This window comes from Channa argus, chromosome 20 (genome assembly GCF_033026475.1).
Source record: "Channa argus isolate prfri chromosome 20, Channa argus male v1.0, whole genome shotgun sequence".
Classification (NCBI taxonomy): domain Eukaryota; kingdom Metazoa; phylum Chordata; class Actinopteri; order Anabantiformes; family Channidae; genus Channa; species Channa argus.
Window position 1 is genome coordinate 1,772,853 of NC_090216.1, and position 25,730 is coordinate 1,798,582.

General features: G+C 42.4%; 2 protein-coding genes across 4 annotated transcripts; both read right to left on the reverse strand.

The window, feature by feature from the left end:
• Window positions 1-909: 909 nt before the first annotated feature.
• On the reverse strand, window positions 910-10,852 carry gprc5c (G protein-coupled receptor, class C, group 5, member C). 3 transcript variants are annotated; one of them, XM_067488632.1, is made up of 5 exons: window positions 10,646-10,852; window positions 7,885-8,919; window positions 4,059-4,159; window positions 2,953-3,060; window positions 910-2,508 (listed from the first exon to the last, which is right to left on the reverse strand). In XM_067488632.1, the coding sequence occupies exons 2-5, from the start codon at window positions 8,870-8,872 to the stop codon at window positions 2,476-2,478; spliced, it is 1,230 nt and encodes a 409-aa protein (XP_067344733.1). In that variant the 5' UTR covers window positions 8,873-8,919; window positions 10,646-10,852; the 3' UTR covers window positions 910-2,475. The 3 variants fall into 3 exon arrangements, with proteins under 3 accessions (XP_067344733.1, XP_067344734.1, XP_067344735.1); XM_067488633.1 differs by lacking the exon at window positions 10,646-10,852 and adding an exon at window positions 10,480-10,625; XM_067488634.1 differs by lacking the exon at window positions 2,953-3,060.
• A 1,677-nt stretch (window positions 10,853-12,529) lies between these two features.
• On the reverse strand, window positions 12,530-22,902 carry gpr142 (G protein-coupled receptor 142). The gene is made up of 3 exons (XM_067489262.1): window positions 22,682-22,902; window positions 17,497-17,651; window positions 12,530-16,333 (listed from the first exon to the last, which is right to left on the reverse strand). Exons 2-3 carry the CDS (start codon window positions 17,633-17,635, stop codon window positions 15,375-15,377), a joined length of 1,098 nt encoding a protein of 365 aa, XP_067345363.1. The 5' UTR covers window positions 17,636-17,651; window positions 22,682-22,902; the 3' UTR covers window positions 12,530-15,374.
• Between the last annotated feature and the right edge of the window lie 2,828 nt (window positions 22,903-25,730).

Here is a 25,730-nt window from a genome sequence, read left to right on the forward strand (position 1 = left end):
GGAGCATCTGTTATAGATGATGAGGATCTGATCCCTGGTTTCTCACATTTACATTGATTCAACACTTTGCGACTCATTTCTCTCAGCAGGGAAAATGTGTTTTCCTTTGACGCATGTAAAGATTTGAGTTACTGAGTGACGCGTGTTCACAGTTTTGAAAAAAAAAAAAGGTTGAAACCAACAGAAAAGTGTTCACACAGTCACAAGAGAAGATTTCTACTGAGCTAAGAAGAAGAAGATGATGATGAAGATCAAGTGCATCCCAGTGTCATTGAACGCATCAGGAGGAATTTTGGACAATTCTTCAGAGGAGACGTTCATAAATTCAATTTCCCTTCATGGATAATAATCCAAATCCCTCCCACTGTGATTATCTGTGTATTCTCTGCAAACACACGTGTCACACAGAGCACAGCACAGACACCTTTACTTTCGGCTTGTTGCGAGTCTGCTTGTGGCACCTTTGCATTAGTTCTTTGGCCCCACTAAGCTCAGGGTCGGTCGTTCCATCCCTACCTCCTCCTGTACATGCAGTGGAAAAGTGCAGATCAATGCTATTGTTTGCCATCTGATGCTCGATCCATACATCTCTCTGCAGGTCGATGAACACGTCACATAAAACGAGACGACCAACTCTTGGCTAAACAGCAGTGGGTCCTGCAGGAGTCTGTTTATCCCAGATTGGCCCACAGAGTATGCAAACGCTTAATCAAATTTAGATCAGCGCTATAAATGGTGAAAGTGTGTGAGGGCAATGCACGGCCACTTTCTTCCTGTTACTGTATGTGAATGCAAAGCATCTCTTCATTAAAGTGTTAGAGGATATTCACAGCTGCAGTTATTTCACCCAACGCTTGTCGGTGTGGTTCTCGCCCTGATCTGGATGTAACATCAAAAAACACACCGAAATATCACAAGTGACTTTTTATTTGTTGTGCATTAAAGTCAGAGGCTGTGGTCTGAGAAACCAAATGGAAAAAAAAAAAAAAAGATAGATATTTGTGGCTCCTACTGCACAGAACAGAAAGGCCTGAGGATCATGTTAAAAAGGATCATTTCAGATATTTTGTAAATTAATGGTATTTTCACCAACACCCACACAGACACTAAAACCACCAATGAATAATTCTGCAGCCTGGATGAGCTTTGCCTGTGACATTGTCGATTTTGGACAAAAACAGAGGTCTAGAGACGAGAAGCATGAATAGTATGATTATAGGGAAACATCGAAGTAGAAAATAATGACAGAGACAATTTAAAGAATCCTTCACAACATCTAATAAGACATTTCTACGTGAAGGACTGTGTCCTGTGTCAGACGCTGACAAATCCAAACAGTGGCATTTTGTCAGTCTGTAGAGTTTTAACCCATTTATTGAGGAAAAAACGAAACAGAAACAGTTTGCTGCTTTTCATCTGTTCTTAGATACAATTTAAACATTTAAATGGACTGTTTTTGTACATTTATGTAACTATGCATTTTGGACTAATTCCACTCCCTCATCCTGTAAACGGTATAATAAATCTCACTATGCTCAGACAACACATGAACGGCGGCTGCTTAAAGTTAACAGAGCACTTATCTTCACTAAAAAGTCAAGTGCGTCAAACCTAAATACGGTCAAAAAAGTAAAGTAGCACTTACATATTTATGTAAGATTATAGTAACAAAACTCGAGCGTCGTGCTATTTTTGTACGGAATCACAAGGACAGAAACCTGTGAAAAAAAAAAGACGCCATTGATTCATTGTGTTCTCATGATTGGTGAAATTTAGAGATTATAAAAACATAGCACACAGCTGCACGATTAACAGTATTACACATATTCTTTGATGGCCGCCATATTAACATCATCATAGTATGTACATTAATTTAACACCACTTACACAACTCTACACGTGATTATTAAGTGTCTGCAAGACGGGCACAAAAATATATATTGCTTCCTATAATTAAACTTAACTGAGCACATTCTATCTTTTATTTAATTGAATGCAAATTTCCACATTGGTTATTTTCCCTCTAGCTGTGTTGTGCTTAAGCCAGACTGAGTAGAAACGTTCCATTAGTGGGCGTTTACAACGTGTGCAGGTGACTGACAGCTGGCTGTGCTTGTTGATATCATGCATCTCATTTGTCAGTTTGTGCACAATCAGCACACGCACCCTTCATCTGCGTGACAGCGTCCGGCACAGCGCTCACCCCCCATGAGAATGGCAATAGTTGCAAAAAGAAGTCTTTGTTCTGCAGCTAAGCCGACGCTCGATCCCCTGGCTTTGACTTCCAAATGAAGCTCCGCGCTGTCGGGCACATGTGAAATCAGTGAATAGGTGGTTTTGACCGTTTTTCCCCCCGATCCACCTGCTGAGGGCTCCAGGTTAGAGAACCCCAAACAGCAGCACAGTCAGCGAGTGCGAGGGAAAAAAACTAAACAAAAAAAAGGAAAAGGTATTTTGACGGGAGGCACGGTGAGTTCACCACTGGGACGTCCTTTGCAGTCCATGTCCCTGCAGAAAGAGAGACAGATGACAGAGCAACACGATGAGCATTGAAATAAACGCTCCTCCCCTGAACATTTGAAAAGCAGCATCACAAGCGTCGCACTATTGAGTGAACTCACTCACCATTTGCTACACACTGCACTGCAAGTAAAGCAAACTATTGAAACATGTGAGGATCAGGCTCCTAAAGAAAACTACACATCAGAACACCTGAGTGTTTAGATGGACAGCGGAGAAGTGGGTTATGCATCATGAGAGAGAAAAGTTTGTTATGAGCCCTTTCACCATTAAGCCTTGTGTCATCGACCCTGACTAGCACCAGAAAAGAGAAATACACAAAAGGAAGAACTAAATCCAGAGAAAGAAGTGAGTCTGGGTCGACTTCAGCAGGAGAGAAGCAGGGCGACAGAAAAACTTCTTGAGCTACAACCAACCCGGGATTCAACCTACACTATTTCCAGTTGTGTCGGCGCGCGTCGACGGCGTGCTGCTCCCACTGTTGGCTGCAGAGTTGAGGGACGCTCTGGGAATGGTCATGTCGTAGGCGTCCGCGGCGTACTGCACGAAGTCACATGACAGGGGCCATGATCAGAACAGCCAAGAAGGGAGGACAAGCACCTGCTCTTTCCACGAGGACATTTTACCACGTCTGCTCTTCACTGTCACTACACCTTCCAAGCTTCACCTTTTCATGCTTGGAAGGTAATAATTTTATTCAATGTAGCTGCAAGTTTGAGAAGCAGGATTCTTGTTTTGTTTGAATGAATGAATGAAGCGGTAATGGAAACGAGCAGGTGATCAGGATGGACTTCCCTGGACATCCAGGCTCACTTTAGTTAAGTTCGGAGAAAGATTGTAGTTTTGCTTAAAGCAAAAAAAAAAAAAAAAGGCTTCTATAATCTGTAATCTGTTATTGTGCCTGAAGCCAAGTTTTGGACAGAACGCTAATTAATTACTGCTAATGTTGGCAGTGGGTTAAAGTGTAATGTTTTATGCTCCAGGCCAATAAGTTCACTTTGTGTTTAGACGTATTGTTCTTGTGAACTAACAGCAGCTTTCTCAGCTTTCATGATGAGGAGAAACTGGTTTCTCCTCTTAGGTAACACGGTCGGGTGGAGATTGGAGCCTTATAGCGGATACAACAAAGATGATGACATCACTGCAAATTAACTTTGCCACCACATTGCCCTTGTGTAATTACATTTGGGTGGAGACACCATCAGAACAGTTTACGTTTCAGTTTAGTAAAACTCAGACGCATCTTGAATGAACCTGTTTATGACTCTCGTGGTGGTTTAACGCAAGTCAGCTGTTGATATCAGAAACACCTGTGCTATAATTAGCTGAACTCTGCTTTTTATTCCAGTGTTGCTGAGCAGGTTTTGATTTTATTTTTCACATCTGCATAAAACCGATTTAACTTGAAACCTGTTCACCCACATCCAACTTGACACACGCTTAAAACTAACGCTTACAATCTGCTGATGCTTACAGATTCTCCCTTTCATTAAGAATAAGTAGGTACCATGAGATGCTGGTAAAACCCACATACTCACATTTCCCACTCCCTTGGTGATGATGGCCAACTCAGTGGGCTGGTACACGGAGCTACGCAGCTGTCCAGTGTAGCCGCTGTACGGAGACACAGGCTTGGACCCTGATGTGGAAAAACAGAAAAAAATTACACATTTTTAAGAAAATCAGCAGAAATGGAAATCATTCATCAACAACCATGATGCAAATCATTAGTTTATTGAGAGAAACAACTAGTGAATCCAGTTTCTCCATAGCAGTGGTTCTCAATCCTGGTCCTCAAGGACCCCTGCCCTGCTTATTGTCCGACTAACGCTGCACTTCCCAATGCTGATTTCCTGAACCCAGAACCTGACTCAGCTCATTCGTCAGTGCCACATGAGCTAAAATGTTGTCCAAAAAGCATCGCAGAGACGGTACCGTGGCCCTTTTGTGATACATTTCATAAATGCTGACTGTGCGTTGAGCACGTGAGATTTTATTCACCTAAACTTTCTGAAGATGCCGTCTCACAACTGAAACCAACAGGATCCGTGTGATTGTGTCTCAATAACTTCAGCATTTACTTCATTTGTAAATATAAGCCAATAAAGATAGAAGGAAGTCATGCGACAGCTCAGCCATCACCTTAATCCATCGCAGCCTTTTAAAAACACCTAGATGAGTCCCAGCACATCAATAGTCCACTGGTTCCTTCATTAGAGAAATGAAGTGCACTGCAGTTTATCCATAAACAGCTGCACACGTCTGTCAAGGTGACCGTGCAGCTCGTGAGCAGTTTGGACTGTAAACAGCAGCACAGGAACCATGAAGCCACAACAGAGCAGCAGTCAAACGTCAGCTAACGTGAAAACACGCGTTTGTTTCGCGATGTAAAGATAAAGGCCCAATTTTTCAAGTCATTCTTAAAACCACAGTCAGGTTGCAGCATTTAAGTTCAAATTTTCCTCTTTGTCATTTTTCTTTCAGTGCAACAAAACAGGAAACAGAAAATGTTTATTTAGGAAAATGGGATGTGTGCTTGACTTTGCATCGCTTTCAGTGTTCATTGGAACCCGACCGTCTCACAACCGAAACAGCTTCCTTTAATCTGAGAAACTTTACACAGTCTCTTTACTTTTTCCACTGCACGGTTTGCTTTTTTCAAGCGCCGCCTTAAAATGAGTTTCCATTCAGCACCATTTCAAGTTGTCCATTAAAAAGGGTTTAAAAAAAAAAATATTTAAAAGACATTTTTAAAACTTCATGGTTAGAAGTTTGTAAAGGAAGCATGTGAATGACACTGAAATGTCCTTATTGTCCATGTTTTCTACATTTTTACCAAATTGCTGCCCTTTTAAATGTATCATCGTGTTGCATATATTCATACATAGTGAATTGAAACTCTTCATTCAGATGAAAACATTCAGGCAAAATATAAAAGGTGATATTTCCTTTCTCTTTTTCATTCTAAGGAATTTCTGCTCCATTTAGTTTTTTTCCACACTTAGAAAATGCTCATGGGACGAAAACCAACTTCACGAACCTCTGTTCTTCCTAATATGTTTTCGCTGCAGAAACACCCGAGAGACATGGATGAGAGAGACGAGCGCTTTGTGTCCCCAAACGTCAAATATTGTGGTCTGGATGAAAGTGCTGCCACACCTCAGTGGCCACAGAGACGGTGTGATGGGAATCGGAGGCAGACTGGGAGAGTTTTAGGTGTGATACAGCAGTTAGAGATGCACTACACACTCATTAACTGGAATGATTCACAAGGCAAATTTCTCTCTGACGCCTGAAACACTGGAAAAGCAACATGTAAATGTGCATTTGATTGAACTTTTCAGTCACTGCGCTGATGTGGGGTGTGACGGTTTAACCACAACTCAGAGTCCAGAGAGAAAATTTAACTGTCCAGGCCGTTTACAGGAGGATTCATGATGCTGTTCTGTGTCATAAACCAGATATCATATCACACAGCTGATATGTAAACATGGTTGTCCTTCATCCACCTTTGAACATTTAATTATCCTTCAGTTAAAAGTTGAAATTCAAGTGAATAATCAGTAGGAAATAGTGACGTGTTTTACTTTATGTTCACGGGTGTTGGCTAAAATAAAGTTTGGTTGAAGTGTCTGAAATCAAAGTAACAACAAGCAGCTTTTCTCTTTCAGATTTGTTGAGGAAGGAAACCAAGAAAGAAAGTAGGGAGGTTTACAGAGTGGTTACAGGACCTAGAAGTCTTCACTTTTACTGATAAAAGGCTTTTAAACGTATTAAAATGTTTTGTTTGAGCTTTAAATCTTTTATTCCGGTGAACGCAAGGATTTCGCTCTAGTTTGCCAAACTGAAGACGATGAATTATTATTATTCTACAACAATGCAACTGTGACAGTTTTCACTGAAATTGAAAACTGGTCTTTTCTTCACTGTTCCCGTTTCCCCCAAAGCCATAATACTCAATAAATAAAAAGAAAAACCAACCACACCACCATCAACCACATGCAGCCGAACACAGTCACATCTCTTGTACTGTAGCCTCACCCTGATGCCTAATCAGCATCAGGGTTTACTGAAGGGAGGGACGCTAAGAAAATGTTTTTTTACAGTCGGCCCATTATCTTGAACAGATATGAATTCGATGATTTAAGTTTAAATTGTCACGGACAGATTGTTGGAGTAAGCAGTACTGCAGTCCAACGAGACTCTGAACGAGAGGAGAGTCTTACTCCAGGGTCCAAGTTATCTGAGCCTCCAGAGGAAGGAGACGTGCTGTTGTATCCTGATAAATTCTAGAAGAGAAAGCTCCTGTTTAAGAGTTGATACTATAAAAATGATACATTACTTTAAATTTAACTTAGTGTGAAATACGTACTTAAATAAAAGTGCATTAAAATGTTTCTGTGTTAGTCTCCAGGACCTTAGCAGCCACAGAAACGCCTGGTGGCTGCAGACTGGGACTTGGTGTCCTGTTCTGTCTGGTTTTTTTTTTTGGTTAGTTTTTACTGCAACATCAGATCCTGTTCAGCTCAGGATTTAAACAGCAACTGTATCAAATTCTGTGGCTTCATTACACAGATGCAACCTGATCTTAGGAAAAATTGCAATGTTTGCAGGATGTACAGCTCAATACGCTGTGCGATTAATATATGCAATTTGCACTTTCTGCAAACCAATTTCCCCTTCGGAAAATATAAAAACTAAAGTTACATAGAAGCCCCAGTTATGTTGCTGGATCCAAAGAGACTGAATTTAAGCAGCAAAATCTCATATTTGAAATTCTTAGACTGAAAAGTTTGGAATATTTCCCTAAAAAAGCAGAATAGTTTCTAATTTTTTCTGTTCATGGACTAATTAGTTCAATGACTGAGCTGTGCAGAAATGCGTTGTTTCTGCGTTCTGTCCTGTGTCTGTCTTCAAAAATCCTGTTCGACTGGACTCAAACTGGGCAGGGTCCATAAAATGTAATTCATCTGTGTGACAGAACTGTACGTTCAAAACTGTTATGTTTGGACCGTTTTCACTCCGACCAGCTGTTGGGTTTCTTTTAAATGCAGTCTCAGATTTGGAGAAATGTATGGCTGTTGACTTCTGGCAGGTCTTCCATGAGTCCATGCCGGACCGGTCCCACAAGTTTTGAACGATGAAATTCTCTACTGCGTGTGGCATTGTGATGGAGGCCTGTAAATGTTAGGAGCCACCTCCTGCGGGTGTTCAGAGTTTGACACTTTAAAGAAGAATCCTTCAAATCTGCAACTGACATGCTGGAATATTCTGCTTCAGCACAGAGATTTAATTAAAGACTAAAGGTGCAACAAACACATGAAAGTCATGGTGTCACTGCTGGAGAAGGGATATGCTACATACCTTGGTTTGGCTCATCCATAGAGAAAGCTTTGTTTTCCATGAACATGTTCTTGGAGCTCTGTTCCTTCAGGATCGTCTCGTAGCCGACTCCTCGGTTCGGGTACAGATCTTCTCTGTAGACTTGTGGGCTTTCTTCATCTTCGACTAAACAGCACATTTCAGGAATGGTGTAGACGATGAGGAACACCCATGCATTCGCCACCAAGGCGATGGCCAAGGTGGGGTCATCCCAATTTGGGCCCCCATGTATGCCGTTCCCGTAGACGTACATAACGATCCATGCAACCCAAATTCCCACAGAGAGCAGGCTGGCGAGAAAGATGCAGGCACCTTCTATCTTCCACCGCTTGTGTTTGCCCCCCATGATGACCAGACTTGCCACCAAGACAGCCAGAATCAGGACCATCACATAGATCAGTGCCATGACAAAGTCCTTGTTGGCGATGTTGCAGGGCAAAGCAGTTTCTCTGCCGTTTCCAGCTGTGGCGTTGAGCGGCCCCTGTGGGTGGCGCACCACTGTGATGATCAGCCACTCTGTGTTGATGATCACCTCCACCAGCCACAGCCCCAAGGCCCCCAGACACAAAGCCCAGGCCCGGGGGCCGCTGTCCCTCCTGGCAAGGATGTTCAATCTCACGCACTGCATCAGGAGGCAGCCAAAGCAGCCGCCAAAGAACACCCCGAAGAGGAACCTCCGTGAGGCACAGGTGGCGAAATCTTTTTGCACGATGAAGGCAAAGGTGAGACAGAAGAGGCCGGCAGTGCCGACCAGGAAGAAGGCGTTGAGAGGTACCGAGCTCTTCTGCTGCTTTCCTTTCATGAAGGGGACACTGGCCAGCAGCGAGATGAAGAGCACCAAGGAGAAGACGATGCCAGCTGCAGCGAAGGCCTCCAGCACGATGCCCCACGCGGCACTGAGGTCACACAGGTTGTAATAGAGGGAGCCCACGTTAGGCCCGCAACCCTGAGGGGTGACGTTGGAAGCCATTGTGACCGGGAGAGACCAGAGTTCAGTCTGACGTTCCAGGACACAACCTGGTGAGATGGAAGAACAGTCTGAGAAAGGTCTGACAGTGACAGAACATATTAAACCCTCTCCATACGTCACCAATGCGAGATAAGGATACTGTAATCAACACCCAATGGAGCAAACATAACAGTGGCATGAGTCAGTATACAGTACACACAGACACTCATGGGATTCCAAACAGAACCTTTGTCATTGTGTTTACTCAGAAAATATGTAATGAAAAGTGACCCAACTATTATTCAGAGCTGAACTCAGCAGCCACCAACAATATCAGAGGACTTAACGATGATGTTAATGATTAACAGCTTCAGATACTCTGTCAGTAACAGAAAGGGGCATTAAACCTACAGAGAGACAGAGAGACCTTCCAATGTAAGTAATACAACCAAAGCAGGAGCACTCTCCTCTGTCTGACTTCTGTTTGTCCCCGTCAGGATCTGATTACACTGAACAGAGTCTGTAAAGCAAATCATTAGCAGTGGACACAGTCTTTATGACTAGTGCACATCAACCACAACACGTACCATCCTGGAACAAAGACACCCACCATTGTGTTGGCCTGTTTGCTTTGTCATCATTTTTGACCGTTGGTTTGTGCCAGTCCATAAAACTGCTTTTCAGTTTTTGTGGCATTTAATCACACACACACACACACACACACACACACAGGGTCGCAGACTTTTCAAGGAAGCAGAAACACAGGCCTGTGCTGACAAAGGTGCTGCAACACTCTGTTGCCTCAGAGCTCTCTAAGGCAACAGAGTGTTGTTTGACTTGTCTCAAGTCTTTAAAGTTGGAACACAAAGCTATTTTTCATTACATTATCAAACTCCAAACTCTTTGGACATTTTTGTGTGTGTTTTTAAGTTGTTTTGTCTTAAGTTTAAGTTCACTTCGTCTTCGTCACTTGTGAGCTCTGGCTCAGGTCCCCTCAGCTAATCCATGACTCTCAGCAAACTTTAAAGCATCTACTTTGCACTTCAGCAAAGTATTTCAAGGCAACTACTGCATTTTTTCTTGAGTATTAAGTTCGTGTGAGTGGTATTTAATAATTTCATTACTTGGATCATTTGCACCACTAAAATCCCAAAGTTGCTAAACTTGTTTAGGGGCCCTGACTCAAAGCTAGTTGCAGGAACACGGAATAAAAGAACCACAAACTAGCACAGGTAGTAAAGAGCCTGCTGATACTGACCCAAACCACATAAGACACAGACACACAGAGATACAAGGCTCAGTAGCAGCGCAGCTTTGCCCCTGGGCCCCCAAATAGCTCCATTCGGTCCTGGAAGAACAACTGTGGCACAGAGTTTGTTTTTCTTCACAAAATTCTTACGGTTATTTAACACATGTTCCATAGACTAAACACGCATGTGCAGCAGCTCCGTTGTCTTTGGGTTTTAACTCCAAAATAAGATTAATAAGACATTTAATTTGAAAAATTGGCCACATGTGTCTCAAGAAACGAACTTCAACATCAGTCCTCACAACCATTATCCGTATTATACATCTAAACTAATTTTTTATACATTATCGCCTTCAACCTGACAAAAAGCTGCACGAACCATCCCGATCCAAAGCGAACACGCGCGTCTTTCAGGTGGAAAATGGGTGTTGCGCGCACCGACTCCATGTTGAGTGAAATCCATCCACACTACTACATTTCAGGACAAATCCTGATCGTGATCCGGGACAGAGGCACATTACGGGGAGCTGGATCCGTTAAAGTACCTGGACGCTGTCGGTAGATTTCAGCTCCCGCTCCGCTTGTTGTCGGTCTCCGCTTTCACATGGTCCCAACGTAAATCATCGAGAGCCAAAATACAAGTGTTCTCTCAGGCAAATCTCACAGAAAAGCTCAAACTGACTTCAGCTCAGTTCACAGAAAACTAAATGACAAATTACCGACTTTTTTTTTGTCCTGCTCCCAGCGGCTCCTCACGCCCCCACCCCTCCTTTTTACGCACACACCCACCCACTCACCCACACGCCCTGATGCGTTCATCAAATCACAGTATGTCAAAAAACATCTCTTAATCTTTGGCTTCTATAGAACATATCCACTACGAATTTCCCAAACGTTTAAATGTCCCTAATGAAGAGATTTGATGGCAGCAGCCAAAGTGCGAATGGTGAATAAGTGGTTGAGTTGCACCATCTGCTGGTGACAGGGTTCTGCACAACCCGCAGCGAACATCAGAAAGACTCGAGCTGTCGCAGTTTGTAAGAAAGAAAAGGACACTTTTTTTTGGACTCATTAGTTTTTCTCACTGCCCAACATGACGCATTTTTCCTGCAAAATGTAAAAAAACAAAACTTTTTTTCGCTCAAACAACAACTTGTGGTCAAACTCTTCCACTCTGTCAGTCAGTCAGCAAAACACATCTGATGGGGATTTAACTAGAGAGAACAAACCCTGCTGCTCTCTGCACTGTTTCAGATGAGCTGCTGAATCACTTTCTTCAATTATTCCTGTGTTCAGGTCCTTCTGCATCCAACTGTCTCTGACCTGCAGGACCTGCAGTGAGAATCTGGACTCACACACTCAGCATAACACAGCACAGATAGATTAAACATTTGTTTTAAATACGGTCGCTGAAACATTAGAACCACCTCTTCTTATCAAGCACTCAATAATAAACAGAATAGAATCATCACCTTTCTGATAGTTTCAACTTACAAACTGACACGGTCACATTAGAACACTGTAAATGTAGATTCCAGGGCACAGCCACTGTACTGGAACGTATTAAACCACACAGGAGTTATCCCTGATGTCGTGGCAAAAACTAAAAGGCAAGTTTAGGAGGCAGAAGGCAGCTCACAGTCTGGGTTACGGTGAGTTTAATCAGCAAGAGGGAGAAGCACAGAACTACACTCAAGAGTGGGCCACATCAGAATCACCAGGTTTTACAGGTTGTGGGTCTTTAAACGTCTCAGCTCAGCAGCTGAATTCACACAAAAGGACAAAGGAACAACTCAATGCAAATCAACCTTACAGAAGATACACACAGGTGAACACACAGTGGTCAGGAATCTAATTAGCAAGTCTCTGAGACTAATCATGTTCTGTGTGTTCCCTGCTGGGACAGCTGGTCTAAAGACAGTGCAGACAGAAGGTCTGCTGAGGAGCAAACCAGCATTTGGTCTCCACAAACCGGCCTTTTGAATTTACTACTTACTACTTACCTTAGCAGGAAGTAGTGGACATCAGGGGACAAGCCCCAAAGGATGTTGTTTGAATAATGATGAGATGTCAAAATAAGAGTATGTTAAAACATAAAACTGGATAGAAAACTAAAAAAGAAAATATGTACATGTAGATATAAATATATATAAAATACATCAATAAAACAACTGTTCACATAAAAAGTGAAACTACACAATTAAAGACATTGCTAAGAATGTTTTTAAATTAAAACCATCAAGAACTGTATGAATATAGATCGATATTTTGGATGGAGGATTTTAGCCTCTCTATGTTTCCTGGCTCTACTGTAAGTAGCTGCTCAGTTTCACCTACCTTTCTAAAAAAAATGTCATTCTAAGCAGAAACAAAGCATATTTGTGACTTTAAAATGAGATGAAAAAAACACACGTCAGTCAACCAAAGGCTGTGCAGTAGTGTGGTTTCTCAGTGTGAAACCTTTATTTCCTCTCCATGTGAAAGTCAGTGCTCACAGACAGGATCACAAATGAGAAATAATGTAAACGATGCACACGAAGCCACTTTGGTGAGGACAGGCCAACAAACCTCAACACAGTGACCTCAGGAAGTGCTTCCTTTTGTATTGGGTCCACAATATTGTGAGGAAACTGATTTTAAAGTTCGCTGGTGTGCAGCCCTTAGCGACAGTGGCAGTTTTCTGGTTATTTCAGTACAGAATCAAATCCACTTTCTTTCACCGTCGTCATAATTGCAACCAAATCATTTCCTTCTAGAAAAGACCTGATTAACAATGTTACAGCATATTCTAAAATATCAGCTCCATAAATGTTTGGTGGGCATGGTTAACAAACTGAAACCGAAGACGATGTGACCAAAGTAGACAGTGTTTTTTCACATAATCTCTTTATATGGTTCTAACAAATCCAATTGCTTTTCAAGTAACAACAACTCAGACTTTAAGACGTGGAAATTTCTGCACGAGCTTATCCAACGCCGGTCACTGCAAAACTACACTGTTTGCCTAACCGTCCACTGTTTGTGTGGTCGAAACCTTAAACCACGCAGGGGGATGATGGATGGAAACACAAGGCACCAACATTCAAAGACACAGGACAGAGGGTGGAGACCGGTAGTACGGGGACTCATTTGGGACAAACTTTAAGTATATGTTGTTGTTTAAGTCTGAGCTTCCTGTATTTAGACGAAGGCATCGGAGAGCACACAGACCGGGCTGAATAGGGAACAGGGTCTGGTAGGGTTTACCTGCTCCTCCACGTCCCTCTTAACCCCTGTCTTCCATATCAGCTCTATGAAAGCCGCACCACAACTTCCATTAACCTTTAATCAAAGCCTGCTCTGACTTCTGAGCATTATATTACCCTGTTAATCATTTGTTCTCACTCACAGCAGGGGTTAGTAAGGGGTTGGTCTCCTGCTGGCTCATAGAAACGGCAGCAGGAGACCAACATCTTCAAGGATTCAGTTTGTATGTACATCTGCAGGGAGACTCTCAGAACTCGGCGGGGCAACTAAACATGATTAGGCCTGTGGGGGGGGGGTGAAATATAAAAGATTATGAGTGTACAGATAGATCTCAGAGTTAAAAAGCTTTAAAGTTTAGCATTGAAATACACTGATCAGGCAAAACATTATGACCACCTGTATAATTTAATACAATCCAATACAGCAGCTCTGCAATGAATTCTACTTTTACAAGTTTATAATTTCTAAGATGAAACTGTCAGAAAGGTGATAATCTTACTATGTGTTTATTATTGAGGTCATAGTGGGAAGTGGAGTCGTCCCGGGGAGTGTTCCAAATCTTGGACCTGAGCTGTCGACATCTCCAATGACACAGGCTCAGAGAAAAACACTGGCAGGAGATGTTTTTGAGAGAGGCTCCCCCTTCTGACCAATCAGAAAAGAGCATCTGTTTCTGCTCCATCTGTGAGGTCTGCATTTATTATAATTTGATCATGACTAATACCTGAATGACTGTGCAGAGGGTGGTGGAGCGTGGCTGACACTGGAAGAGCGTAGAAGAGCAGGCCGATTGATTTTGAGTCTTATGCCAATGCTGACTTGTTTCATAATGTAACTTTAAAATAGCAAATTCTGTGTGTTTTTTTTTGTTTTGTTTTGTTCTGTTTTTGACTGGATATTACATCACAATAAATTAATGTCATCATTCCATATTGTGCTGTTGCAGAGTTAACGTAGAGAGATTTTGAATATTTTGAAAGAGTTTTGATTTTGTCTAAAGTTTGACGTGTCAACTGAAATTTTTCTCATCACCCTAATTTGAGTATTAGCCTTAAAATGGTCACGTGCTCTATAAGATAATTAGTTAGTCACTGATGGTCCATCTTTAGAGCTACAGAGCTTAAGTCTCCTCACGGTATAAATCAAATAACATTTGGCCGTCACAACTTAGATAAAATTCATCTTTTTAGCGTCAACTGAAAAACAAAGCTGTTCAGATAAAGCACCTGTAGACTTCACTGCTGGGACCAGTCTGACACAAATAATGCTGAATTGCAATGATGTAACAATTGCTGTTGTTGCAATTGGAAATATACTGGCTGACATCTGTATGTGTGTGTTGTGTGTTTGTACGTGCACGACAGTGTGTGTTCGTGCAGATCACCGGGCTAATCTGTGGTTTGTTTAAGCCAGAGCTGATGCAGAGCTTCTGATACAGCGGAGGGTCTGTTTGAAGAACGGGGTCTCCACTCCGTTCGTTCGAGGCTCAGTCGAGTTGCATTGCATGAAAAATAAACACCTGCCTTAGCAACTGGGGGAGGGGGCGTTGTGTCTGCATGGGTGCTTGGCTAGACTCAGCAGCAGAATCTATTTTTCTCAGATTGAAGTAAACTGAATCCAATTGGATGATAGAAAAGCAGCACTGGGGTTTCGCTTAGCTTCCAAAAGCGATTACATTTTGTCGAGCTTCTCTGTGGACTTCTCACAGATGTCACTGCTAAGCACAGATAAAACTTTTTTCTTGTAACAACATAAAAATATATTTTTACCCCCACATTGCTACCATGTATGGAAAAGAAGAAATACCAAAAACCTACTTTTATTTTTTCAAATTCTTCTGAAGAAAAATAAATACACTGTGTTCTGTCTGATTTACATCGACGCCCAGTGACACAAAAAACATACTTCTTGTGAGTTTAGTTCATGTTAGGCCCTCAGAGAGAGCTCTCCGCAGTTGTAGTTCGCGTCCCTGGGGTAAGAAGTGCTCAGCGGCCGTGGGATATGGGGTGTTTCAGATTAAGAGCGAGGTCACGAGGGTTTTCTGGCCCTGCGAGGTGACAAGGGGGTGGACTCCCGCTGCGAGCGTTTGTTGTTCCCACTGTACAGAGAGGTCATGGAGGCGTTGTTTGGGGCCTGTTGTTGGGGCAGGGCACAGCGGGGATATGGTGGGCCCCCCCTGAGCAGCACGATGTCCCGCACGACACTGCAGAACGGCTTACTGACAAAGCAGTAGAGGAAGAAGTTCACAGCTGTGTTGAGCATGGCCAGCATGTTGGACAGGTCGTAGGCCAGGTGGACGCGCCAGTCTCTGTGAACTGAGGACACATACAGGTGGTAGATGACCACAACTGTCCTGGGGGCCCACAGCACAGAGAACACAGATGTGATAGCCAGCAGCATGGCAGTGGTTTTCCCGAGTCGCCGCAGGGGCAGCGGCTTCACCCTGTGCTCCTCCTGGCAAGGCTGCTGCTTCTGCCTCACCCTCAGACTGTGGATAATCAAAGAGTTCAGCACCAAGAAGATGCTGCAGGGCAGGAAGTAGATGATAGTGACGTGTGTCCATATGAGGACGGTGTCCAGCGCTGTGGGCGGGTGGCTGTTCCTCCACATGTCGGACCACCAGAAGAAGGGAACACCTGATGCTAGCGATAAAGCTAAAACCACCAGGATGATCTTCCTGGCTCGGGCTGGGTAGCTGATCTGACGGTGGAGGAGGGGGTGGCACAGCGCCACATAGCGGTCCACGGTGAGGGGTACGGTGGACCAGATGGAGGCGTGGTTGGCGGCGAACTCTGCGGCGCTGACGGAGTGCAGCAGGAGTGCAGGGACGTCGCGGTGAAAAACCGCCGTCTCCAGCAGGAAGCCGACAAAGATAATGAAGAGCTGGGACAGAATATCGGAGCCCGTCACTGCCAGGAGATAGTAGTACAGAGCTTTCTTGGTGCGGCAGGCCAGTCTGGACAGGGCGACTGCTGTGAGGATGTTTACTGACGGGGACAAAGACACACGAGAGACAATTAGCTCCTTAAACTGACACATTACATTTCTATCATTTTATTACACTTGTAACATTTATATTTGACATGGTTAATAATTCCATAAACCTACAAGTAAAATGTGTGATTTCGCTGGAGTTGTTTTACTTACTTTTAGTATAACTTTTAACTTGCTAACAAATAGATAGAATAACAGATATAACAACAAATATACAACTTTAATCATTTTTGCTTTGTCAGACGGTTCACCGGCACTTTTTAAAGCTGGTATTACCATCAGCGGTTTGCATAAAAAACGGTCCGTTAGAAAATGCTACACATGTACTGTATGTCTGTGCTATTTACAGCATTTTGACTGTTTTTTATATAATCGACAGCAGGATATTTGCACTGTCACACCATTTGGAGGACAGCATCCAGCTGTTGACTCGGCCCTCTGGCCCTTATTTCCCTTCGGGGATAATTACACGTTCCCATCCGGAGGTTATCTGAATGCTTTGTTGACACACCGTACTTGTTTTGCAGGTCTCTCTGTGTAAATCTCGGCCGGATCAATAACCAATCACGGCCATCGCACTGGCAGATGAAGCACAGTAATGAGAGAAATGCTGTCTATCTAAGTGACATTATTTCCACTTTATGGATTAGTGGGGCAATAAAATTAGACAGGGTGGGATTCCAGAGACAGCTAGCCTTAGGAACGGATGGCTGGCTAATACTCATAAACCCAAAAAAATAGATAATTGGACTACTGGATTATTGGAACCAGTTCTTGAACATGTGCTGAAACACTATATTATCTCCTGGGTCCATTGAAGCACCAGAAATGTGCCTCTAATCCACTTGTGTATCGATTTGTTCTGCAACTTCCACCTCTGTTATAAATAGATATCAGTAAAAGGATCATATTTTTGCTTTGTTTTCGCATAACTGTGGCTCAGTAAATGCAGCTAATGTAATGAAGTGGCCAGTGAGTTAATCTTCTAACATTAGAGGGTCAGCTGAGCTAAATGCAAACAAAGACATTTCACTTTCTTACTTTATCCGGACTGTACTTTGATTACACAGTATTTGCCACTGACACGTTTGCTGCCAAAGCAATGTGAGTTGGCTGATGCACACGGTGCTCCCTACACGACACCGTGATGACGTACCTGGCACTCCAACACAGAGCAAAATGCTGTAGTAGATGACAGGGATGAAGCCCAGGACGCATTTGGACTTCTGCAGCTCCTCGGGTTTCAGGCCCAGCTCCTGGTGGCTGGACACCGTCACATTGGGCCAGTCGATCATGACCTTGGCGCTTCCCCTGATTAAAAATACAGGGACAAGGGACATGTTTTCAGGACTGATGGAAAAGACCAAAACCATCAATGGATTGTGTGAAGCATGATATATACTCACTGGCCACTTTATTAGCTACACCTGTACAATCTAATGCAATCTAAGCTCTGCCATGAATTCTATTTTTACAAGGATATATTTTTCAGTTTTTAAGGTGAAACTATCAGAAAGGTTACAAGTCTACTACAGTTGTGGGGTCATACTGAAGTACATTTTATTACGAGGTTGTGGCCCTTTTGATTCATTTATAATCGAGTGTGAGAGTAGAATGAAAGGCAGAGCTGCTGTGTTGGATTGCATCAGATTGTACAGGTGTAGCTAATAAAATGGCCAGTCATTGTATTTTATTCCCAGGTGCCACAGAGCTCCACTGTTGTCCAAGAACCACAGCCACACTATTGCACTGGATGACATGTTCTTGGCTTGGAATAAATCTGAATATTTTGTATGATTGCAGCACCTGCCACGTAACCACAACGCAGCCGGTCTCTCTCTCTGTTACTCTACATACTTCCTGTCTGCCTATTCATGTCCTCCCAGAAACACTGGAAGACATTGTGCTCAAATGAAGTGTCTTTAAATTTAACTACATCCTCATCGAAAACTAACAATTTTTCCACAACGAAATCGACTTAACCGACTTTTAGTATCAATTTTGCACAACGTTAATATAATGCTGATTATTTTGGACCAAAAAGAATCAGAAAATGAGCATGAGAAATGCCCAGTCACAAAAATCTAAAGGTGTTCAATTTACTTTTAGAGAAGACATCCAAAATAGCAAACAATTGTCTCCAGCACAGACGCTCAAAATCTAAAACCTATTTACTTAGAGTCAGGGGCATGCGTGCAAGCGGGGAAGGCAAATAAATCAGGGGGGTCAGAATCAGTTAGGCAGTTAGGCAAAACAAGGGAAAGGCTGGAAAACCAAAGTGATTGCAGGAGTGCTATGAGAAGAGGGCTGGTGTGTGTCCTAGGATGATGAGACAACAAACAGCAGGTGTCCACTTTGTGGTAATAACAACAGGCCTGTAATGTGAATGTAAACCAACAATAACAAGATGCAAGGACCTGGGCAGAGGTGGTCAACATGACACACAATACAGCAAGTTTGCACTTATCCAATTAATCAATTATCCACTTTGAGATGTTGCTGATTATCTGTTTGTAATCTGATTAATTACTTAATTGACTTTGGAAAAGTTTAAAAATCTTATTAGACACTAAATACGCCGTAGCACTGACGGTCAAGATTGTACAACTGTGGCAACAGTGTCAAACCCTGTCTGAACATGGCCTATTTAACATTTGCAGCTCCACAAATCAAAGAGGCTGATTCATCTAAAGGCAGACAATCTCTGGGACGCACCAGACTCACTGATCATTCTGTATCAGGTTTCATAAAATCACCATTTGCAGATGATGAACTGTTTTATGTTGCAGAGCGGTGTCGAGTAAATGATGTTTGCTTTGCCAAAGTCTCTCCACTGACTTTAGTCGACAACAGCAGATGGGCTGACAGCAGTGACCCCGTGCCCCCCCCAACCCTCTGTCATTATCACCTTGTCTCCACATCTAACCTTTTCACCTGGGTGACATCAATCCTGTTTTTCTCCATCTGTCCCTTGTCTGCCTGCTCTCCTAATTTACTTCACTCATCCATGAAGCCATATTTGGACTGTGTTATCTCCCAAGCTTTCAGGGACAAACCATTTGAAGATGCTCAACGAACGTAAACATCATGATGGAGCCACAATCGCCTCATCAGTGAAAGTGGCCTCATGATGCGAGTTGGGCAATCGCTACCACTAAAAGTTGGTCATATTGAATTACTGTCGTTGTAAAGGCTTTTTGTGTGCAGAAGCCCTGCATACATATTATATGAGGGGGCATATTTTATGGTCTGTTTTAATGCTTGGCTGCTTATGTAGACAGATAAACAAAGATTGAAAAGCACTCATCAAGCTCGGTGGTGCAATTCAACAAGTAGATGTAGAGAAAGGATTGGAATTAATTTAGCTGCCCACATTGAGATGGATGTTGTGGCCTTTAGTTAGCAGTGGCCTCATTCAAATGTAGTAGGTGATCCATGTTCCATCATCCATGTCCATGTCCATGTTGGACAGAGGTGGCAGACATGTCACCTACTGAGGTGACACCAGGTCAGAGGGCTCAGGGGACTGAGCAGTGAAGGGCCTTATTGTTGTGAGAATGGGGAAGTCCAAGTTGTGTTTCTGTTGCTGAACTATTGCATTGGATGCTTTATCCTGAAAACATCAAAGTGCGGGGGGCTGTGTAGTAAAGGTCTTTACAAAGCAGATACCGTTTAGCAGTCGTTCTTGAGCTTTTGGTCATATTACATGGTCCTCCTCAGCAGAGTTTGCACGGTTGTTGTGGAATTTTAAGAATTTTAACGACTTGTTCGCTTGAAAAGTTATTCTTGACCTTGTAAACAGCTGCTGGAAGGAAATATATTTGCAGGCTCCCCTGTCCTGCCAACATGGACAAGAAGTCCTTTTAACACTGGGACAAACATGAATTCACGATTACATGACATTTGGAAAAACTCCATCCGCTGCATAATCATCTGTGATTGAAGATCCACGGCAGAAACTAAATGATTCTCGTGTTGAAGTTATTTTGTCAGTTTCACTCTGTCTCTGGAATAATCTGTAGAACTCGTATTTTCTTTCGTGTCCTGATAAGAAGTCTTTATCTCACTGTTTGCTTGCAGCATTTCTGGCACCAAGACTTACAGTAAATCTAGGCCATAAATTAAATGACACATCCTGTGTGTCGTGAAGTGTGTGCTCTACGTTTGCAGTATTATGTGACTCCACAATTTAGTTCTTAGTTTATCAATAAAAAACATTCTCATATTTCACCCGTTATGTAACATCATCTCATGTGCTGAGGGCTCGGCTTCCACGGGAGGTGTGTGTCCTGTACGTTCATCCCCACAGCACTCGACTTCAGAGGAAATGCAACTGCGTTAACAGTGTGTTCTGGTGCTGCTGAAGAAGTGTAATTTAGAAAATGCATAGTATCATAAGCCACAACAGCTTTTTTTAAAAATGATTTTCTCTATCATTTGTATGATGAAGTGTCAACAAAGTTCATACACGTGTAAAGCTCAAAGTGTCATCTTCAAATCAAATTTTATGTCCTAATAATCAAAAAACATGGTCACTTCACTATTACTGACAACTGAAGAAAACCCGCAAATATTTACAACTGAAAAACTGAAATCTGGCCATTTTCCTCCATTTCTTTAATAAAGTCAAGTCTTAATTCTGATACTATTTACCATTTTCTGCAATAGCCATTCAATGCATTAACATTCTGTAAGCTTTAACAGTCTGTGGATTCTGACATTTCTGCAAAAGATTCACATGAACTTCACATGCTTGGTGGATTCACAGGAGGCGTAACATTCAGTCTCATGTAATGTTCTTGTGTTGTCATCGACCGCAGCATTTGCTATTCTGTACTCCAGCTGTGTCACAGCTGTATTCTGACAAAGCAGATGCCCACTTAGCGTTCGCACCATCATCTGGCACTTTCTGTTAAACTCTTAAGGGTTGCAACTTTCATTTTAAATCCAATTGTTTCCCGGTTTTGTTTTGTTCTGTAGTTGACTTACAGTATCAGCTGCTGTTAGCAGTGCAGCTAAATAAAGTGGAAATTTGATTCAACAATGCACTAGAAACTGGGCTTGTGCACCAATACTGCACCAATACTGCACGAAATAAAAAATGGATACTGTAGCAAGGGCACCTTTGTCTCGTCTCCTAAAACACCTGATCTCTTTCTTCAAAAGTCTTGGGGCCACCAGTGATCACTATTAAGGTTGTGATGTGCCATCAAAACACAGCACAAGGGACCAGTAATTGCTCACTGATTCCAGGACCAGTCTCACCTTCTAAACTGACTGAGGTCCATTTAAATCCAAAAGGCAGCACATGAAATCTTATAGAGTTTTTTCTTCTTCATCACACTTCACACACTCTGGGAAATTTCCTGTGCAAATCAAGTCGTCAGGTTAAGTCCCTCAGGTGCTCGCAGATTCTGGAGGTGAAAATGGACCTGCTCTCACTTCAGAGGTGTTTAATTAAATCCACTCTCGGACAGAGACAGTCTTCTTAAATGGAGAATGTGTATAGACATATACATTATATACCGACTGAGAATGGTTTATGATTAAAAACCTATTTTAGTTTCTCTTCCCAGGGTTGAGGTGCATGTGGACATGGGCTGTAGCTCTGTGTGGGGGACTCAGTATCCACGAAGCTTAGCTGAACTCAGTTTGAGCTTCACTGAGTCCTCTTAATTATTCATTAAGTGTCGTGCACCATAACTCTGCAGACAAAGGAGGCTGCCTGCAAATTGTACTTTTAAATTCTTAAATTACAAAACAAAACACTAAAACAAAACACAAATGATTCCATGAATAACAATTTTAACTGAAAGTAATGAAACTACTGGTGGCGATAAAGTCAAATATGGTAAAAATATCAAACTAAAATGAATTGAAAATGAAAAATGTTCAGGTTTCATCTTGGATGAACAGGTTTCTTGGAAAACTGCTCTACAGAATTCCTTCCCAAGGCCAGAGTCTGGACCCGTGGTCAGTGTTGTTAGGAAGACGAAATCCAGAACTGTGATTTGGCATCAGAAATTACAGGCTAATATGATGACAGATGTCTAGTTCTTAGAAGATTTTGGGGAACGTGATGAAACCAGCTAAAAAGCTGAGTTCAGAATCATGTCAATTATTAAACAATTGGAAGTAATAGAAGCCAGACTGTCTGTCTCTGCTTCCTTAAATACCTTGAACCATGCACCAAGACAAGTTGAATCTTCAGTCAATACTGTGAAGCCTCGCGATTACACAAAAACACTTAACATTTTTACACTGAGCAGCTCAAACACTAAACAGAGTTTCTTTGGTTTTCTTTGTCCTTGTATAGACAGTCTCGCTTTCTGCAGTCTTACCTTCACATTCAGGTTTTCACAGCGATTGTCCACCCGAGCCACAGCCAGTCCTCGGCTTTAACGCGCCCCCCCAACTTGAAGCTCCTACAGAGTCCCTGACATTGCAGCCGGACACCCGCTGAGGAGATGTGGAGGAGGAGGAGGAGGAGGAGGAGAAGATTCGTCCACAGAGCTGGTACATCACTGCAGCGAGTGAGCAGAGAGGGAGAGAGGACAGAAATGAGGCAGAGGGGAGTGAAAATGTGAAAGCAGGAGAGAGAGAGGGAAAGGGGGGCAGTGATCTGTAGATGGAACGAGGTGAAAGAGGGAGGAAACAGATCAAAAAAGGGACATGAGGACAAGAGTGAGGAGAGGATGATGGAAAATCGGACTAAGATTGACATGAATAAAAAGGAGGTCGTCTTTGTTGCCGCAGCTTTGTCTCTCTGCTGTGCTCACACTGGAAAAGTGACAAATATGAACTGTGTTTAGGATGATAAGAATAAAGTCACAGTTTGAAGAAAAAGCTGTTTGACGATTTGGTCTGAAGTTACTTGACGACTGACTGTGATGTTGATGGACACTGTCCCCCCACAGTTCAAGTGCACAGAGGATGTTAACATCTACATAAAGGGTTATTAATTACAAGAGGGATTTTCCTCCATCCATCAGAAAAAAAGAAAAAAATCCACACAAGCACTGTTTTGAAAAATGTTCTCCAACATGAAAATGCAACACACTGTCGAGAGGCAACAATGAAGTTTGTGTCAAGCGAGTGAACAAACACTTTATTGACATTTCAGGGGATTAGACACAAGCACCTTTCACATATGAACTGCACCTTATTGTAACCTTTCCTAAAATTAACCTCAACGTAAACTGTATGTGCTTAAACAGGATTAAACAGCCACACACACACTTCATCAAACACAACTAACACGCAGCAGAAGAAGCAGCAGCAGCTTCTTAATTGGTTATTAGCAGCATTAAAAATGACACGAGCAAAATGAAGGAAGTCACTGAAATCAGTGGATGTGGAACAAGATAAATGTGTCCTTAATTTAGCTAAACCCTCTGAGAAAACACATCTCACGACTGCAAATCATTGACGATAGTAAAGCTCCAAAGCAAACACTGCATCAAATGAGCTGCTTTGAGGAACTGATTCATCCATCACTTCGCTCTGTTGACAAGCCATTTGTAAACCTGAGGCCTACGTGAGCTCACTTTGACCCAGTTTGGCTTCGCTTCAGCTGCATGTTTCTGCATGTTTATGTGACATTCAGCGTTATAACTCTGACCTCACACTGCAGCAGAGGGCAGTGAAGCAAATAATGAGCCCTGCCAGCGACCGTGCACACACACACACACACACACACACACACACACACACGACTCATCATTGATCCGATCTGACGGAGGGCTGTTGTTGCACAGGGAAGAAATGAAGGAATTAAGCTTCACACAAGGGGTTAAGCTTTGGTTAAGGGGTTGATATGCATCACCACAGACATCTGAAAGCACATCAAGTTAATGTTTTAGAAAATTAAGGAGCTGAAAAAAATGGAACCACACTTTTGTGACCTGCTTTAAAGGTGATGATGCCTTTTTTTTTTGTAAATGAGCCAATTTCATGCCGAATTTAAACCTTAAATCTGGCAAATTTCTCCGGCCATCATCTAAATATTTAGGATGAATTTCAGTATGATGATATGCAGCTGTGGATTTACGCAAGGAGGTTGATTTTCAGTGTAATGCTCATCCTGCCGGAGCATCATTCACAGCTCGTATTTACCCTCAACCTCTACCAGCTACTGCAAAACTTGTCTTTTTGTGCAGCTGCTGGGCTTCCAGGAGGGTGGGGAAAGAGAAGAGATGGGCTATTTGTGCTGCTGCCCCGAGATAAGTGATGCTGAGGCAGAGGCCTGGGATGCTGCCATAACCTCAGCTCTCCAAACTGTCGCTGCATGCGCCTTTGGAGGCAGCAGAATCTTAGTGGCTGTAACATGAGAGGGAGACAAACATCTTGGCTCAGACACACACTCATCATGACTTCGTGCTCTCTGTTTGGCAGGATAATCGGCTGCTAAAAAAAAAAAAAGAAAGAAAAATATTCAAATGTTTATTTTTGATCCATGCTTTAGAATAACCCTTCACTCATGCAGTTTTTTTGCGACGTTTTTGCTTTTGATTTTGTTGTAGTGGTGGGGATCCAAGCATGCTTTTCTTTTGGGAAAAGGTGTTGGATTAAAGTCAAATTATGACCAAAGATTTTCCCCTTGTGCATACTTGTGGCATTATATTTAATCACAAGACCTTTGTGAACACAAACAAAACGTCTGATACTAGTTTTTTGTATTTTAAATGCAATATTATGCACAGCTTGTTTGTCGAAAACAGAGGAAACATGTGAGGAGGTGAACTGTTTCTGTGGCTAAAACTGTTGACATTTTCTCTTTTTTTAGGAGATTTAATAGATTGGCTTCTGTAAGGCTACAGTATAATGAAGCACTTATTGGTTGTGGTTGGTTCTTGTGCCGACCCTGAACTCAAGGGATAAGCTGAAAGGACAAAAATAAAAAATAAAAATTAGGTGTGGTTGGTTTTGTGTCTTTTATGAGCGTAGACTATTTTATCGCCTGGGAGTCCAATTACAAAGGTAGTACAGGTTTGTTAAAACCAACTGCTGTACTATTGAGAAGTGCAAAAACAGCAGCTGGTAGAGGTGGAGCGGATTTTAAAATACATTACATACTCTGGTAAAGTACAAATACCTCAAACGGATACTTTCAGTACATTGTTACTTACCATTTCTAAGTACATTACTTACTACATATGGCAGAAGCAACCATTTATAAATGTAATGTTTATTCATTAATACTGTATTTGTTTGCATGTATAACCTTTATTCCACAGAATGATTCATGACTATTGAATATTCTTTTCATATTCTTAGACAGATCTGAGTCAAATCGCCAACCACTACACAACAAGCCACTTCGTCAACGATTTACTTTCTAGCATGTGAAAAACTACATTTCCCTTCTGAAGAAAACTACAAGTAGGGCTG